Source organism: Triticum aestivum, chromosome 6D (assembly GCF_018294505.1).
Source record: "Triticum aestivum cultivar Chinese Spring chromosome 6D, IWGSC CS RefSeq v2.1, whole genome shotgun sequence".
Taxonomy (NCBI): Eukaryota; Viridiplantae; Streptophyta; class Magnoliopsida; order Poales; family Poaceae; genus Triticum; species Triticum aestivum.
In genome coordinates this window covers 450,780,222-450,798,834 of record NC_057811.1, presented here as the reverse complement: position 1 = coordinate 450,798,834, position 18,613 = coordinate 450,780,222, and the positions used below count along the sequence as shown (strand labels likewise).

The following is an 18,613-nucleotide window of genomic DNA, read 5'->3' as shown; positions in this document are numbered from 1 at the left end:
GCAATGGCTGAAAAATAGCGTAGATTAAAAGGATCCAATCGGAAAACACATAAACGTAGACGAACGATGACTAGATCTGAGCAGATCAATCAGAGACATATCTTCACATGCACACCGACGATGCCAGACACACCACCGGAACGGAGGCTAGGCGGGAACAACATTATTTCATCTTCAGAGAGCCGCCGACGTCTTATTTTTCTGAGCAGGACACAAATCGTAACAAAACTTAAACAAACGTCTAAAAACGGAGCTCCCCGCCGGCAAGGACCGGGATCCACTGCGTCCCTGACCCTAAGGCCACCGGAGACGATAGCGGCGCCGACGGGAGAGGGAGAGAGAGAAACGCTAACTTTTCTTGGGGATAAGAGCAGTTACATAGATGAATTTGAGTGGAAAAAGAAAAAGAACGCCTTTCCCTCTCCCACGCATCCACTTCAGTCGTGATTCCCGAATCTTGCCGGATCGCGTGACAACAGTAGGAAGAAAACGGCTCGGGTGAACTTTTACTAGCAAGAGAACAAACTGGAGAGCCGGCAGAAAGCGAAGCCTCACCAAATCGGGAGAGCCACTAGACTGGCAACTGGACTGCGTAAAGTACATACCCGTCGCACCGGCTCTCTTTCTCTTTTGTAAGTGCCAGTAAAAAGTGCCTTCACCCGGTAAAAAGTGGAAGATGATTTTTCACGTAAAAAGTGTAAAAGTGAAACATGACCGAAGCAGCAGCAACATGACACGGTAGAAAACAACGAGGGATAAATACAAAAGGTGCTGCGTGAGCCGCCGGGCCATCCACACGTACACTCCACTCCAAGCCGACCGACGTGGAACGCGTGACGGCCGCAGCTCGCGCCCTGCCAGTGGCAGCATCGTGGTTTCGCCCCAACGGCGGGGCCAGACGGTCAATGCCTGTCGGACGGGGTTGGGAGGGGCCCGCGGCGGGCGACGCGGTCAGAAAAGCGTGCACCGGCCGGGAACCTTCTGGAGGGAGGCCGTGGGCTCCGCTCCCTAGAATATATCTGACGGTGCCCCCGGGCGGATCGGACGGCTGCGGTCCAGCGTCGGCGCTAACGAGGATTTCCTGCCGACGGATTCCTGCGGGCGGTGCATTACGGCTGCCCTGCCTTGATTTTTCGTTTTCAGTTTATTTTGTTTGGATTATATATGCTTCTTCTCTCGCCCTAGAACAAAGTACTTAAATCATGCTCCTCCATCTCAAAATAATTAAAATAGTTAAAGTTTCAGCTTTGCTCTAAGTCTAAGTCAAATTTATTTAAACCAACATCAGCGCGGCGACCATTTTTTCAATCGTTGGTGTCAAACACGCGGTCACAAACGCAAAAAATGTCCGTCTCATATTTGTCTCGACGTATTTTTGTCGTAAATTTAGGCCCGATTTGTGTCCACAAGACACGAAACGGACATGTGCGCGTTCTCTTGGTTCCCGGCTTGGGCCCGCGCATCGGTAGCCCAACCACCACCCACCGGTCCCACCACGCATGTGGGAGGGCCCCATACGTCAGCCACCCAGTCCTTTTTAATGCCATGCGTGCAAGTCGAGGGGTCGTCCAGTGCACTTCCCGGTCTCCATCCTCTCCTATGTCCCCAGACGGCCGACAAACCCTAGCCACCGTCGCCCATCACCGCCGCCGGCCCAAATGTCGTGGAAGTGGATCTTGGGGAAGCCCCAGAAGCGCGACTACGAATCCGGCTCATCCTCTGGTTCCTAGGGGCCGCGTGGCAAGCTTCACCCTGACGCTGCCCACAACAGTGTATCTGCATTGGCGTCGAGCACTCCAACGGTACTGGGATGAGGCATCCTGGTGTCATGGCCTAACGTCCACCTTCTGGACGGCTGGCACCTCAACCCAGATAGGGTGCCCGTGCCTCCCGTTCCGGCCACCGGCCGCGTGCGTCTACTGGAGATACACCGCCGCCGAGATCAGCTCCCCGAGGATCTCCGCTATGACCCAACATACACCGTCTCATCGCCGTTTTGGACATGATTCCGTGACGAGCACGACGTGCGGAGCCTGTCGTGCTTCACACCCATGCACCCACTCGTGCGCATGCTCCTAGTCCCCCGCGTGCGGCGGGCATGCGTGTGCGCGTGCTCCCAGTCCGCATCCCCCAACCGCTATGTCTGACAAGGCCTCATAGATCGCCAAGGAGGAGGACGAGGAACTCAAAAGGCCGTAGAGTTATCCGAGCTCGAACTGCTCTCTACACGGGAGGGGCTGATGATGCAACTATCCTAATTGGCCGCAGGCGATGTCGCCTTCCCCGAGCTGGAGGAGGAGCCGACCGTGCCATTTGAGGCATTGGTGGGGCATTCGTGGTCGTGGATGGCCACAGTGCCCTGCACGCTGGAGTTAGTGTCGGCCCCGGCCAGTCAAGTGGGAGCGGAGCCATGGTCACCACAACAGCAACCGGTGGTGGAGCCGCAGTCGGTGCCACCCGATGCACCACTGCATGCGCCGGTGCCACTTGTCCCGTGATCGTTCATGTGGCAGCCTCCGCCCTTCGTCAACTTCAAGCGACAGCGGCGGCTAGGACTGGATCTAGGGTTCAATTTAGTTTTAAGTTATTTATGCCATTTTTTAGTTTAAGTTAACGTGTAGACGAGACTTTTGGTGGCAATGTAAAATCTTTTAAATTTAAATTTTTTGAAATGCGGCATTGGGCGCACCTATGGGCCGGCGAATAAGAACGGACGTTGGTGTCCTTCTGGCCAACTCAAAGGGACGGAAAGCGTGTCCGTTTGGGTCTCCCCGTTTGAGTTGGCCTTAAGTTGTTGTTTGACCAATTTCATAAAAAGTTATTTACCTACATTACTAAATAGTATGAAGATATACTTTGTAAATAATCTCATGAGACCAATTTGATTTTTCAGATGTTAATTTTTTTGTGGGCATGGTCAAATTTAAATAACCTGTGGGAGTAACAGTTTTCAGATGTTACAAATTGTGGTTTTGTTGAATGGTTTGCCAATTTGACCGTCCCAGTTATGCATTACTAGGAAATGGACTAATGTGACTTCGTGGTGATGCAAATATGTGCAGTTAGCTAGATATGGAAACATACTGTCTTGCCGTGGAAGCAAAGCTTGTCACCCAGAATCCACAAGGATTTTTCATACTTGGAGAATGGATCTAGCCCGCAAGGAAAATACGTACTTCTTTAGGCACATTAATCCAAGTCTCAATTCATGGAAGTTCTTCTCAAGAAAGACCTAGTTCGGCTTCAGCACAAGATCAAGCTCAAATACAATCAAGTTTTTATAGACTGGATTGAGTCTCATTTTTAGTCTGCTGGCTGTTTACCATGGTGATTCCCAAGCAGGGCATTGGTTAGCTTAGTGAGCTTTGTTTGCTTTTGCTTTTCTTTTCCTTTTGCGTTTGTATATACTTTTTCTTGATTAATGAAAATATACCGTAGAACAATTGTTCTACAGTCTTTGCCTAAAAAATTATACTTCTTTGAGGACATTACTTGGAGATTTTTATTGTTGTTGTGCAAAGAAAATGCAGTTTTGGTTGTAACTTGCAAGGCATAAAGTTTGAAACAATATAGCTTGGATAACACCAATGACACTGACACAACGACACTACTCGATGGTTTCTTCGATAGTGCTAAATTGCTTCGGTAAGACATTGCTTCCAGCTGATGGGAAGTTGTTGACGAGGCTTGCCACTTCAGTTATCCTAGTTTTGCATTATTAGCAATGGACTAACGCGCTTTGTGGTGATGCAAAGATTGTACATTTAGAGATGGAAATCGACCGTTCTGCCGTGGAAGCAATGCTTGTCACCCAGAATCTGCAACAATATTTTCATACTTGGAGACTGGACCTAGTTCGCAAAGAAACTAGGCATCTTCAAGCATGATACATGAATAATTTTATTACTGACTCGCAAAATATGTGTAAATTACATACCCAAATACTCACACACCTAGGGCTCCGCCTCCTCCTCCTCCTCCAAGAAAGAAAGTTAGGGTTCGTGCCTCTCGCCGGCGCCGGCGCAGGTCCGCCTCGTCCCCGGTGGCCCTAGGGCCATGGAGGCGCGGTGGATCCTGACAAGGGCCGGCGGGAGGGCTCCGTTTTTAGTCGTTTTTTCAATCTTGTTAGGGTTTGTGTCCTACTCAGGAAGGCGAGACGGCAGCGGATCCCTGAAGATGGAATAAAGGTCTCCCCGCCTAGCCCCCGTTCCGGCGGTGCGTCTAGCATTGTTGGTGGGCGTGTGGAGGTGTGTCTCCGGCAGATCTATCTTTGGTGGATTTGGTCGGATCTCGTCGTTGTTCGTCTACGTTCGTGTGTCTTTGGTTTGGATCCTTCCGATCTACATTATTATTTCATCGGCGGCGGTTGTTGTTCTAGGGTGCTGGTCATATGGGGCCTTAGCACGACGACTTTCCGACTGTCTACTACAACAAATTATGCCCGGCTCCGGTGATGGAGGGGCGATGACGGCGGCGCGCCTTCGGCTCGCTTCGGTGCTTATAGTCGTTGTTAGGTGGTCTACGGATCTGGATGTAATTTTTATTTCTGGTATTTGTTGTACTGCCATGATTGAAGATGAATAGATCGGAAGTTTTTCTGTAAAAAAAACATGTGTGAATTACCATTAACTTTCAAGGTGTAAGGTCAAAAAGAATCTAGAGCTATGAAACACAACATGACGACACAACTTCTCGACGGTTTCATCGCTAGCACTAAATTGCTTATGTGGCAAGACATCACTTTCAACCGATTGAACGTTGTTGGGCGGGCTCGCCATTTCAATTATCCTAGTTTTGCATTATTAGGAAATGTACGAACGCGCTCCGCGGTGATGCAAATACTGTACATGTAGAGATGGAAATCAACCGTCTGGCCGTGGAAGCAAAGTTGGTCACCCAGAATATACAACAGTTTTGTCATACTAGGAGAGTGGACCTAGCTCACAAGGAAAATACATACCTTTGAACACAATACCTAGAAAGTTTTATTTGACCCGCAAAGTACATGTAATTTGCTAATAACTTTCAAGATGTAAGGTAAAAAAGTGAGAGCTATGAAACACAACATAATGACACAACTACACGATTGATTCCCTGATAGACATCGCCTTGAAATTGATTATGTTGGAAAACGTTGCATGGAAAACAAAAAAATTCTACGCTCACGCAATGATCTATCCATGTAGATGCATAGCAACGAGGGGGAGAGTGTGTCTACGTACCCTCGTAGACCGTAAACGGAAGCGTTAAACAACGTGCTTGATGTAGTCGAACTTCTTCGCGCTCCAACCGATCAGGTACCGAACGCATGACACCTCCGCGTTCCGCACACGTTCAGCTCGGTGACGTCCTCCGCCTTCTTGATCCAGCAAGACGACGAGGTAGTAGACAAGTTCCGACAGCACGACGGCGTGGTGACGATGATGGTGAAGTGATCTCCGCAGGGCTTCGCCTAAGCACTACGAAAATATGACCGGGGGTGTAAACTGTGGAGGGGGCGCCGCACACGGCTAGGAAATTGTCTGGTGTGTGCTAGGGCACCCCCACATATATATAGGTGGGAGGGAGGGAGGAGCAGCCATAGGAGGCGCCCAAGTAGGAGGAATCCTACTTGGAGTCCCTCCCAAGCCGCGCGCCCCCCTGCCATATATAACCGAGGGAGAAGGAAAGAGGGGGGGAGGGGAGAGGGAAGGAAGTGGGAATCCTAATACACACTTTCCTTTCCCTTCTTCCCTTTCCTTCCCCTCTTAGGCCGGCCATATGGAGGGTGCACCAGCCCCTTGTGGCTGGTGTGTTTCCCCTCTTGGCCCATAAGGCCCATATCTTTTGCCGAGGGTGCCCGGAACCCCTTCTTGTGACCCGATAAGTACCCGATATCCCCCGAAACACTTTTGGTGTCCGAATACTATCGTCCAATATATCAATCTTTACCACTCAGCCATTTCGAGACTCCTCGTCATGTCCGTAATCTCATCCGGGACTCCGAATAACATTCGGTCACCAAATCACATAACTCATTTAATACTAAATCGTCATCGAACGTTAAGCGTGCGGACCCTACGGGTTCGAGAACTATGTAGACATGACCGAGACACCTCTCCGCTCAATAACTAATAACGGAACCTGGATGCCCATATTGACTCGTACATATTCTATGAAGATCTTTATCGGTCGAACCGTTATGACAACATACGTAATTCCCTTTGTCCATCGGTATGTTACTTGCCTGAGATTCGATCGTCGGTATCTTCATACCTAGTTCAATCTCGTTACCGGCAAGTCTCTCTACTCATTCCGTAATACATCACCTCGTGACCAACTCCTTAGTCGTTTGCTTGCAAGCTTATGATGTGTATTACCGAGAGGGCCCAGAGATACCTCTCCGATACTCGGAGTGACAAATCATAATCTCGATCTATGCCAACTCAACAAACACCTTCGGAGATACATGTAGAGCATCTTTATGATCACCGTTGTGACGTTTGATAGCACACAAGGTATTCCTCCGGTATCCGGGAGTTGCATAATCTCATAGTTGAAGGAATATGTATTCGACATGAAGAAAGCAATAGCAATAAATTGAACGATCAGTATGCTAAGCTAACAGATGGGTCTTGTCCATCACATCATTCTCCTAATGATGTGATCCCATTATCAAATGACAATACATGTCTATGGTTAGGAAACCTTAACCTGAAGGAAATATGCCCTAGAGGCAATAATAAAGTTGTTATTTATATTTCCTTATATCATGACAAATGTTTATTATTCATGCTAGAATTGTATTAACCAGAAACTTAGTACATGTGTGAATACATAGACAAACAGAGTGTCACTAGTATGCCTCTACTTGACTAGCTCGTTGAATCAAAGATGGTTAAGTTTCCTAGCCATAGACATGAGTTTTCATTTGATTAACGGGATCACATCATTAGAGAATGATGTGATTGACTTGACCCATTTCCGTTAGCTTAGCACTTGATCGTTTAGTATGTTGCTATTGCTTTCTTCATGACTTATACATGTTCCTATGACTATGAGATTATGCAACTCCTGAATACCGGAGGAACACTTAGTGTGCTACCAAACGTCACAACGTAACTGGGTGATTATAAAGGTGCTCTACAGGTGTCTCCGATGGTACTTGTTGAGTTGGTATAGATCGAGATTAGGATTTGTCACTCCGATTGTCGGAGAGGTATCTCTGGGCCCTCTCAGTAATGCACATCATTATAAGCCTTGCAAGCAATGTGACTAATGAGTTAGTTGCGGGATGATGCATTACAGAACGAGTAAAGAGACTTTCCGGTAACGAGATTGAACTAGGTATTGAGATACCGACGATCGAATCTCGGGCAAGTAACATACCGATGACAAAGGGAACAACGTATATCGTTATGCGGTTTGACCGATAAAGATCTTCGTAGAATATGTGGGAGCCAATATGAACATCCAGGTTCCGCTATTGGTTATTGACCAGAGACGTGTCTCGGTCATGTCTACATAGTTCTCGAACCCGTAGGGTCCGCACGCTTAACGTTCGGTGACGATCGGTATTATGAGTTTATGTGTTTTGATAAATTGAAGGTTGTTCGGAGTCCCGTATCACGGACATGATGAGGAGTCTCGAAATGGCCGAGACATAAAGATCGATATATTGGAAGCCTATGTTTGGACATCAAAATGGTTCCGGGTGAGTTCGGGCATTTACCGGAGTACCGGGGGTTACCGGAACCCCACGGGGAGTATATGGGCCTTATTGGGCCTTAGTGGAATAGAGGAGAGGAAGGGAAAAGGTGGAGGGCGCGCCCCCTAGCCCAATCCGAATTGGGTGGGGGCCGCCCCCCCTTCCTTCCCTCTCTCTTCTCCTTCCTTCTCTCCTACTCCTACTACTTGGAAGGGGGGAATCCTACTCCCGGTTGGAGTAGGACTCCCCAGGGCGCGCCATAGAGAGGGCTGGCCCTCCCCCTCCTCCACTCCTTTATATACGGGGGAGGGGGGCACCCCATAGACACACAAGTTGATCATTGTCTTAACCATGTGCGGTGCCCCCCTCCACCATAATCCACATCAGTCATATCGTCGTAGTGCTTAGGCGAAGCCCCACCGGTAGCTTCATCATCACCGTCATCACACCGTCGTGCTGACGAAGCTCTCCCTTGACACTCAGCTGGAACGAGAGTTCGTGGGACGTCATCGAGCTGAACGTGTGCTGATCGCGGAGGTGCCGTACTTTTGGTACTAGGATCGGTCGGATCGTGAAGACGTGCGACTACATCAACCGCGTTGTCATAACGCTTCCACTTACGGTCTATGAGGGTACGTGGACTACACTCTCCCCTCTCGTTGTTATATATGCATCACCATGATCTTGCGTCTGCGTAGGAATTTTTTTAAAATTACTGCGTTCCCCAACATAACCATCTTTGATCAACGAGCTAGTCTAGTAGAGGCTTACTAGGGACACAATATTTGTTTATGTATTCACACCAATGTTGGGGATATCGCTTATCGGGAACTTATCGGTCGACCCAAGATAAGGGGTAAATCGGCCAGTTTATCAGCATATCATCCGATTTATCGCCATATCGGCTATTTTTTATCAGCCAATTTATCTTATCGGCCACACAACGGTAAGCGATAAATCGGCCGATTTATCTGAATATCGGAAGATATCTTGAATAGTGACTCACACATGTATTTAAGTTTCCGATCAGTACAATTCTAGCATGAACAATAAACCTTTATCATGAATAAGGAAATATAATATAAAATAACAACTTTATTATTGTCTCTAGGGCATATTTCCTTTAGATTAAACATTGCTGAGTGGGCTTGCTATTTTGATTTTCCTAGCTATGCACTAGGAAAATGGACTAACACAGTGTCGTGGTGATGCAAAGATTGATGTGCATTTACAGATGAAAATAAAACATTTTCCGTGGAAGCAAAGAATGTCACCTGAAATCTGTAATAATTTTTTATACTTGGAAGGTGGACCTAGCTCGCAACAAAAATATACTTCCTCGAGCATAGTACCTAGAGAATTTTATTACTAACATGGAAGGCGTGCACAACTTTAGTAACTCTCAAGCTCTAAAGTTAAAAGGAAAGATCTATGATAACATTAAGGACATTTTCTCTACGGTTTTGAGGTAGCACTATAATTGCTTCATATGGTAGGTATCACTTTCAGAACCATGGAAGGTTGTTGACTGTGCTTCTCACTTGATCGCCTCAGTTGTGCATTATTAGGAAATGAGCTAACGCGGCTCTGCGTTGACACGAATATGTATATTTAAACATGGAAAATCATTCATTATACCAAGGAAGTAAAGTGTGTCAACATGTGGAATCTGCAATGGTTTCTCATGCTTGGATGGTGAACCACGCTTGCAAGGAAACATTTTTTCAAGAAGCACAATAGATGGACCTAAACGACAACATAACAACACAATGACAACATAACGGGTTACCGTGCACAATATATATACCTAAACGGTTTCTCGTTGGAGAGTGGACATGATGACATAACGAGGTTTTGAAAGAAAAAAATTGAGAGCTATGAAACACAACATACCGACACAACTTTTTGATTGCTTCAAGTGATAGACACCGCTTTCAAACCGACTAAACGTTGGCTGGTGGGCTTACCATTTCGATTGTCCTAGCTATGCATTACTAGGGAAGATGGACTTACACGGTGTGAGTGTCATGCTGATGCAAAGATGCACATTTAGAGATGGAAACCGACGGTTTTTAGCACTTCATCCAGAATCTCCAACGTTCTTTTTATACTTGAAGGCATGGACACGCCTCACAAGAAAACATACTTCTTCGATCATAATACTCGGAGATTTTTACTGCGGATGTGGAATACATGCACGATTTATTAGCAACTTTACAAACCCAAAGTTAAAAGGAAAGATCTATGATAACACTAATGACGCTTTCTCAATGGTTTCCTGGTAGCACTAAAATTGCTTCATATGGTAGACATCGCTTTCAAAACCGATGGAACATTGCTGACTGTGCTTCTCACTTCGATCATCTTAATTGTGCATTATTAGGAATTTGACTAACGCGGCTCTGCGGTACCGCAAAGATGTATGTTTAAACATGAAAAGTCGTCCAATCTGCCATGGTCCATGTAAGCAAAGCATGTCTACATGCAGAGTCTACAATGGTTTCTCGTTCTTGGAGAGTGGACCTAGCTCGCAAGGAAAACTTTTTCTTCAAAGAGCACAATATATAGACCTAAACAACAACATAACAGTTTCTCATCCACAATATATACACCTAAAACAATTGCTCGTGCTTGGAGAGTGGGCATAACAACATAACGAGGTTTAACATAAAACGAGAGCTATGAAACACAACATAATGACACAACTTATCGATAGATTCATATGATAGACATCGCTTTTAAACCGATTGAATGTTACCGGTCGAGCTTTGCCATTTCGTTTGTCGTAGCTATGCATTACTAGGAAAATGGGCTAAGTGTTAGTGTCATGCTCATGCAAAGATGTACATTTGGAGATGGAAACCTGACGGTTTCTAGGCATGCCACCCAGCTTGGAGAGTGGACATAGGTCGCAAAGAAAATATACCTCTTCGATCACAATACCCGAAGTATTTTACTACTGATGTGAAAGAGCTATATATGATAACGGTAACGACACTTTCTCGATGGTTTAACATGCAGCACTAAAATCGCTTCATATGATAGACCTCGCTTTCAAAATCGATGCAACGTTGCTAACTGCGCTTCTCACTTTGATCGTCTTAGTTGTGCATTATTAGGAAAATGGACCAACGTGGCTCTACGGTGTCGCAAAGGTGCACATCTGAACATAAAAAACCGACCATCCTACCGTAAAAGCAAAGCCTGCCGCCCCCGGTTCCTCTAGCTCGGAGAGTGGGCCTACCCCACAAGGATAACATAATATATTTTTTCTCAAGCTCGGAGCGTCTCCAAGTCTTTTTAGAACATTTATGCGCAAAAAAGAGAGTTTTTTGAGAACATTGTCAACTAAATTTGCTGAAGAGCACACAAAACATGAATTTATTAATATACTTACTTCTTTTTTCCACAGGCCAAAGTTGGTTTTGGAAGCAAGAAGCTACCGCGTCCCCTTTTCGCAAGGCGCCAAGGCGTGAAAACAAAGCCAGAAGGAGAAATTCGCAGGTTGAAAAAGATAAGAGTTTCATAGGGGCAAGTGGGCATGATGGCCGTGCTTCGAGAGGCTTCCAGGGGCAGTGCGTGGAGGAGAGGAGCGACCTGAGCCGAGAGAGAGAGAGGGAAGGAAGGAAACACCAGGAACCTCCCTCCTCCTTCCTCTCCCTTCCGCCTCCTCCTCCTCATCCTCCCCCGCGCATCCTCGGGCCCCTCCGGCCGGCGACGCGGGACGCGGCATGGCCACCGGCGGCGACAACGGGTGCGGCCGCGGGGAGCCGGCGGCGCCCGGCGGCGGCGACCTGTACGCCGTGCTGGGGCTCAGCAAGGAGTGCTCCGACGCCGACCTCAAGCTCGCCTACCGGAAGCTCGCCATGGTGAGCGAGAACCACGGACTCATCCTCTGTTCCTCCGTTGTGCACGTTTCCGCGTTTTCTTAGTCAAATCTTCCTCTGCATCTACGTGGTACGTGCTCCCCCCACTCTCGATTCGACCGGGAATCGCGGAGGTACGGCCGTGGATTGCGCCTCGCGCCATGGCAGGGAAGATAATTACCGGTCGTCGATCTCCGGTTCGGAAATTGGAGGTTGGCGCCAAAGTTCGTTCGTATTCCTGTAGCTCAACGGCGCTGCAGTCCTGTATGCGCCCCATACTTTACGCGAGTTTGCGCCGGAGCTCGTGATCTTTGTCGATCCGGTGATTTGGATCCCCGGACGCCACGCCTGTAGCCAATTATTGGCGTATTTCGCCTGTCCTGCCATCTCCGTACTCGTTGAACATTGCTTGATCCGTCCCAAGTTTTGCTCTGTTCAAACTCTGAAACTGCTCTGCTTTTTTCTTCCTTTCTTCTTCTGCAAATTCAGCTGAAAACTTGATCTGTAACCTGTTGCAGAGATGGCATCCGGACAGATGCTCGTCCTCCGGCGGCACCAAGCACATGGAGGAGGCCAAGGAGAAGTTCCAGGAGATCCAGGGCGCCTATTCCGGTCTCAATCTTCCCTGTCTCAAGCTCCACTCCCACTCCCCATATTCATATATTCTGTATTCACAACCCACCTCACATCACTAGTTACATGTTGCAATAACAAACTGACTAACCCGCCGAACCGATCTAGCAAGCTAGTTGGCAAACTTATCGCATGGAGCCCTCGTGCTCCCATCCCGTTGTTGTTCTTGTGCAGTCCTCTCCGATGCCAACAAGCGGTTCCTCTACGACGTGGGGGTGTACCAGGAAGAAGAAGACAGCGACGACAGTGTAAGGATCGCGCATTGTAATTGGGCTTTCCGTCAGTATTGCTTATAGTGTGAGTGACGTTTTCTGCTATTGTTTTGCAGATGCAGGGGATGGGGGACTTCCTTGGTGAGATGGCCCATATGATGAGCCAGGCGCGGCCAGCGGTAAGAACCATTCGCTTCACGGTCTCCGATTTAGATGTTTTCTGTAATCTATCATTAGATGTTACTATTTCTGTTATTTTGGGTTTCGACACAGATTTTATCACAATACTTCGCCAACCATCATCTTATCTGTTCCCTTGTTCGTAAAATGTTTATCCTAGACTTGGAAGAAGAACTAGGAAAAGGGAAAAAAAATAGTGATTTTTGTTCTTTGTCACTGTATCCTAATATGGATGAAAAAAAAACTTGCTGTTTTTGGACTGAACCCAATCTTCTTTTGGTGTTCTTGGAGCCCTCGTCACGTTTTATTTGTTCTACAAGGATCTTGCTGCTGTTTGTTTAGAATTTTGTGCTATTGTGGGAAAAATTGTTGGCACTTGGGTGTGTGTGTGTGGGGGGGGGGGGGGGGGGGTATGCTTTTCTGTTGCAAAATTCCGAGCTAAGTATAAAGTTAAAATTTAAGTTTTTGACATTGCACATGACTTTTCACAGCATAACTATATGATTTGTATGCATATTTCCTTGTCCATTGGAAAACTCGTCAATAAACATAACAAAGTTGTCCAAATATGAGTGGACGAGTCATTAAAATCTTTCTTAGGTTTGCTTGAAGGATTTCAGTAGCTTCAAAAGATAATTTTTTTTTGTATGTATGTATGTTCAAGGCTTGAAAAAGGATTGTTGGAGTTCCCTATCTTCCATGGTTTTTCTTGGATACCAAAAATGAAACTTGGGTGAACTTTTCTGGAATCAACTAGAAAAAATATGTTTTTTTCCTGGACTCTGTTCATCCAAGGAAAACATGCAATAACAATGAGCCTTTGGATTTGCAGAGGCAGGAGAGCTTTGAGGAGCTGCAGCAGCTGTTTGTGGACATGTTCCAGTCTGATATTGACTCAGGATTTTGCAATGGACCTGCCAAGGGCCATCATGACCCGTTCCAAACATTCTCGACCTCCCCTTCCTCGTCGCCATCTCCACCACCTCCGCTAGCTACAGAGGCAGAAGCAGCCTCATGTAACGGCATTAACAAGCGTGGCTCATCAGCAATGGGCTCTGGGAAGCCTCCAAGAGCTGGGGAAGCGGGTGCGGGTTACAGCCAGCCTGAGTTTTGTTTTGGGGTAAGTATCCCTTGCGAGTCCCTATTTATTTGTCAATTCTGTGTATTAGCTTGCTTAATAAGTTCAGCATCAGATACCCAAGCATAACCTCGTATACTGGAATATATAGGTGTTTTGCAACGATCCTTTGTCGTACTTTTGGGTACCTTTTCCATTGTCCAGCATGACTGGCCATTCATGAGAAAGGGTTAGTTAGATAGGTAGTGACCTTTTGGTCTTTGTGCAATTTCACCTGCATTGGATGGTGATAGGGGCCTACAGGGTCCCAGGTCGTGGAAGCCACTAGACGTTCACTTCTAAGCTAATTAGGAATTTCATCGCCATAATCATGAAACATTCTGGCCAAAATAAACGCGGAGGGCCCCGGTGGAACTTTTTGCATTGGATGGACCACCAACCAAGTGATGCAAAATCTAGCTCCACCACTGGATGTATTCTTCACACGAGGGCTTGCTTATCGGCTATGAGGTTTCTCGGTAGGGCCTTCGGAATGATTCATTAGTGGTACATCACTGTCTGTAGCGTGGCTCACATGGTAGAACAGTCCGCTGAGCTACTTTTCTCGCGTATGTAAATTGCCTTTGGATAGGCTTTTTTGTATTGACTTGATGTGACTTCTTGTCTCATGGTCTATGTGATTTAGAGAAATTGCAAATTTCCAGTGGGATAATGGCTTTTTAGCAACTAAACAGATGGATGGGGCCCACACGACCTTTTTTGCTTTGTTATAACGTCCGCTTTTTTTAAAGTTGTTCTACGTTGTATGGTGCTGTTGCTGACTTGTTCACCGCCTCCTTTTATCGCCAGATCACGTGTCGTTCTGGCTACCTTAAATTGCCAACCAGTTGAATGCTTCATGATAAGGCCGCACCTGTTATCTGATGATATTCTGTATTTTCTATTGTTCTTTAAGAATCTTCAAAGTAGCGGTGCTGGTTGACACTGGTTGGCTCAACTTGCCATGGCGTATGGCGACAACACACGACAGTTGGTCTCGGATGTCCTGGTGGTTTAGTAATCAATAACAGACAAAAGAATACTTATGTGTTTGTATAATCCTTCACTTAGGTTTCTGCAATGAGGTTAACTAATTTGTGTGGAGTGCTGAGCAGTACCTGTGCTAGACATTTCCGAGCTGACCATTTCATCTCGTCTATCTGCAGACGAGCGACGCCAAGCAAGCGCCGAAGGCGCGAGGCGGGAACACCAGCAGGAGACGGAACGGGCAAAAGCAGAAGCTGTCGTCGAAGCACGACGTCTCGTCTGAGGATGAGATGCTGAGCCCGCAGCAGCCCAGAGTAGTATGACCCTCGATACAACCACCTGGCCCCTTGTCACCTTATGTCCTGACCATGTCCTTGGTCACCCAGTATCAGTGCAGCCAGCAAGTAGAGCGCCAGCGCCGGTAGCTGTTACAAGGAGGGGGGGGTTGCTTCGTCGAAGGCTATGTAGGCCCCCCTTAGAAGGTTTGTAAGAGAACCTAGCGTGTAAGACTCGTCGATGTTTGCCGCGTTCTTCTTTCTCGGTTTGTGCCGCTATGTTGTTGTTGTTGTTGTTGTAAGCATTGGATTCTCGATTGATTCAGTGTTCATTGTTGTTATGATGGAAGAAGTAGGCTCCTTGTTGTGGTAAGGTCAGGGGTATTTGACCAAACTATGAATGGCATGGCACTCAAAGAGCAAATGTCTTAGCATTTACTCCCTCCGTTTCTAAATATATGTTTTTTAGAGATTTCAATAGAGACTACATACGAAGCAAAATAAGTGAATCTATACTCTAAAATGTGTTTATATACATCCGTATGTAGTCCGTATTGAAATCTCTAAAAAGTCTTATAAGTCTTATATTTAGAAACAGAAGGAGTACATCTTCAGTCTAGCTGGGCATCAAATAGGGCAGATCAGATAGAATTTTTTAGTTTTTTTTCTGAGACAGCCAGAGCAGATAGATGTTTGGCCTACTTGTTTTGTCTTTCAACCAGATCACTTTGCGAGTCAACAACTGGACAACCGCAACAGTGCCTCCAAAGTTGAATACATCAAAAAATTGATGATGGCGCATGCCGAAGTGCGCGATCTAAACGCTCTTATATTTCTTTAAAGAGGGAGTACCATAATTCAAATTGAAGTAAAACCAATATGTATAAATAATCTCAGTGAATACTGAGAAGCTTTGGAAATTTTCAAAAGCAACTTTTTTTTTGTGAATTTCATTCAAATGCTGCTGCTCATCTTTTACAGTCAAATGCCATTGCTCTGGAATGAAGAACATACAACCTATTTTTTTTAGGGATGAATGAAGAACGTACGATCTATTTTTTTTAGGGGTAAATGAAGAACATACGACCATGCGTAGATGGCTGGATGCATTTTTTTTAGCACTGGGTGCATGTGCCCAGCCCGTTTGAAATTGACCATTGAAGCAAAGAGCTGGGCCTTAGCACTGAAAGCCCATAGAAGTATCAGGCCCACTAATCTTTGAACTGATTGGCTGCACCAAGGCGCTCTTTTTAGTACCACCTCGCCAACATGAGGACTAAGGGACGGGGAGCAGGCTATATAAGCAAGTCATGGTGCAACCTTGAAACATACTTACCTGGACGGGGTCGATGGCCGATCATGAAGGGCCGTGGCCTAGGCTAGTGGTCCACATTGCACTTGGTGGATGCGTTGGCTTACCATCTCCCTAAACGGGAGAGTGGACGTCATAATTTGTGGTAGAGGGGGTACGCGTTCGCGCGGCCCCTGCCAATTCTCAATACTAAGTTTTGACCCTTTTTGCTCTCTAGCAAGGTCAGTTTGATAAAATGTTCTGGAAATTTGTTGTTTCTCCTGTTCGTTACCAAGGCGTTGGATCTTTGATTGATTCAGTGTTTGTTTGCTGTTATGATGTACATGTACTTTTCACACCTGCAAATTCGACCAAGTAAATTTGCCAAAGCTCAAGTCATTCCTGATTCCGCCAAATAGTTCATAGCATGGCAGATCCAATGATGTTGATCACTTTATTTCTACAGTCATCAATGCACCATCTCGTCACAGATTCTGAATCGATGTATGTAAATTTTGTGTTATCAAAGCAATCAGAAATACTTAGCCAGGCTATGAATGGCACTCATCAGGCTCAGAGGGCGAACATTTTCAGTCTGACTGCACATCAAACAGGGCAGATCAGGTAGATGTTTTGCCTACATGTCGCCTGTCTCTTAGCCAGATAACTCCTGCATTTTGGAAGGCATGGCAATCTTCCACACAACATGTACATGTGTAGGTTGAAGACCTCAGAGCTTGATGGTGGCGTTAAGAGACCACGCTGGTATGCGCTTAGCCACACTTGTTTATTGATAGTATCATCATTTAAACTGAACTAACACCAATATATGTGAATTATCTGAGTGGACACTGAGCAGCTTGCGAGTCGAATAATTGATTACAGTCGGCGCTGGTAACTGGATATACAAATGATAACATAAAGAAAGTGCTACTACTCTTGGATGAAGAACAAACGACCTGTAAAAAAAAAACAGCCCATCAAGGCAATATTGCATTGGAAAGGATGCGTCATGTCGTCCTCCTTTTCCAAATCCCTAAGGACTTGTTCGGTTAGGCACGGGTCGCGTACTCGAAAAATGTTTGTTGTACCATTTAAAAAAATGTTTCATACCATTTTAAAAATTTCACCAAGGGTATTTGCTGTACTCGAAACAATCGCTTTCTTCTTTGTCGGAGTTGATTCAGCTTTTAAACTAGCAGCCAGCGTATCACTTCGAAGTGGCCAGCGTTGCGAGAAAAAAGAATACCTCTAAGAAATGATGATGGCGCAAAGATTCTGAAGTGCGCGATCTAAATGCTCTTGTATTTATTTACAGAGGGATTACCATAATTCAAACTGAAGTGAAACCAATATGAGTAAATAATCTTAGTGAATACTGAGCAGCTTTGGAAATTGGAAGTGGAATAATTGGCTACAGTCAGCGCAGCTAATTGATATACAGATGGCAACATGAAGAAAATGCTGCTGCTCTTTTTTCTTATCAATCAATTCAAATGCAACTTTTCTTTTGTGAATTTCATTCAAATGCTGCTGCTCATCTTGTACAGTCAAATGCTATTGCTCTGGAATGAAGAACATACAACCTATTTTCTTTTGAGGGGTGAATGAAGAACATAGGACCATGCGTAGATGGCTGGATGCATGGTTTTTTTTAGCAACTCTTTTTTTTCGAGGGTTTTTTTTTAGCAACTGGATGCATGTGCCCAGCCCGTTTGAAACTGACCATTGAAGCAAAGACCTGGGCCTCAGCACTGAAGGCCCATAGAAGTATCAGGCCCACTAATCTTTGAACTGAACGGCTGCACCACCGTGCTCTCGTTTAGTACCACCTTGCCAACGCGAGGAGTCAGGGATGGGGAGCAGGCTATATAAGCAAGGCATGATGCAACCTTGAAACATACTTACCTGGACGGGGTCGACGGCCGATCAAGAAGGACCGTGGCCTAGGCTAGTGGTCCACATTGCATTTGGTGGATGCGCTGGCTTACCCAAGCGGGAGAGTGGACGTCATAATTTGTGGTAGAGGGGGTACGTGTTCGCGCGGCCCCTGCCAATTTTCAATATTAAGTTTTCCCCCCTTTGCTCTCTAGCAAGGGCCCTTTCTAAATTTTAAACAAATGCCGCTGCTCTTCTTTCAGCAAGTACAGTTTGATAAATTGTTCTGTGTATTTGTTGTTTATCCTGTTCGTTACTACATGTACTTTTTACACCTGCAAATGCAAAAAGTAAATTTGCCAAAGCAAGTCAATCCTGATCCTCCAAATAGTTCATAGGATGGCAGATCCAGTGATGTTAATCACTTTATTTCTACAGTCATCAAGGCAGCATCTCGTCACAGATTCTGAATCGATGTCAATTTTGT

General features: G+C 45.9%; 1 protein-coding gene and 2 non-coding genes across 3 annotated transcripts; all 3 read left to right on the top strand.

Annotated features, from left to right (window-relative positions):
- Nucleotides 1–11,220: 11,220 nt before the first annotated feature.
- Nucleotides 11,221–15,330, top strand: LOC123145781 (dnaJ homolog subfamily B member 6). Its single transcript, XM_044565274.1, has 6 exons — nt 11,221–11,556; nt 12,072–12,165; nt 12,361–12,434; nt 12,515–12,577; nt 13,411–13,698; nt 14,862–15,330. The coding sequence occupies exons 1-6, from the start codon at nt 11,419–11,421 to the stop codon at nt 15,003–15,005; spliced, it is 801 nt and encodes a 266-aa protein (XP_044421209.1). The 5' UTR covers nt 11,221–11,418; the 3' UTR covers nt 15,006–15,330.
- Nucleotides 15,331–16,285: 955 nt separating this feature from the next.
- Nucleotides 16,286–16,446, top strand: LOC123146664 (U1 spliceosomal RNA). Its single transcript, XR_006472871.1, has one exon. It is a non-coding gene; the product is annotated as a U1 spliceosomal RNA (small nuclear RNA).
- Nucleotides 16,447–18,148: 1,702 nt separating this feature from the next.
- Nucleotides 18,149–18,302, top strand: LOC123146712 (U1 spliceosomal RNA). The gene has a single exon (XR_006472905.1). It is a non-coding gene; the product is annotated as a U1 spliceosomal RNA (small nuclear RNA).
- The last annotated feature ends 311 nt before the right edge of the window (nt 18,303–18,613 follow it).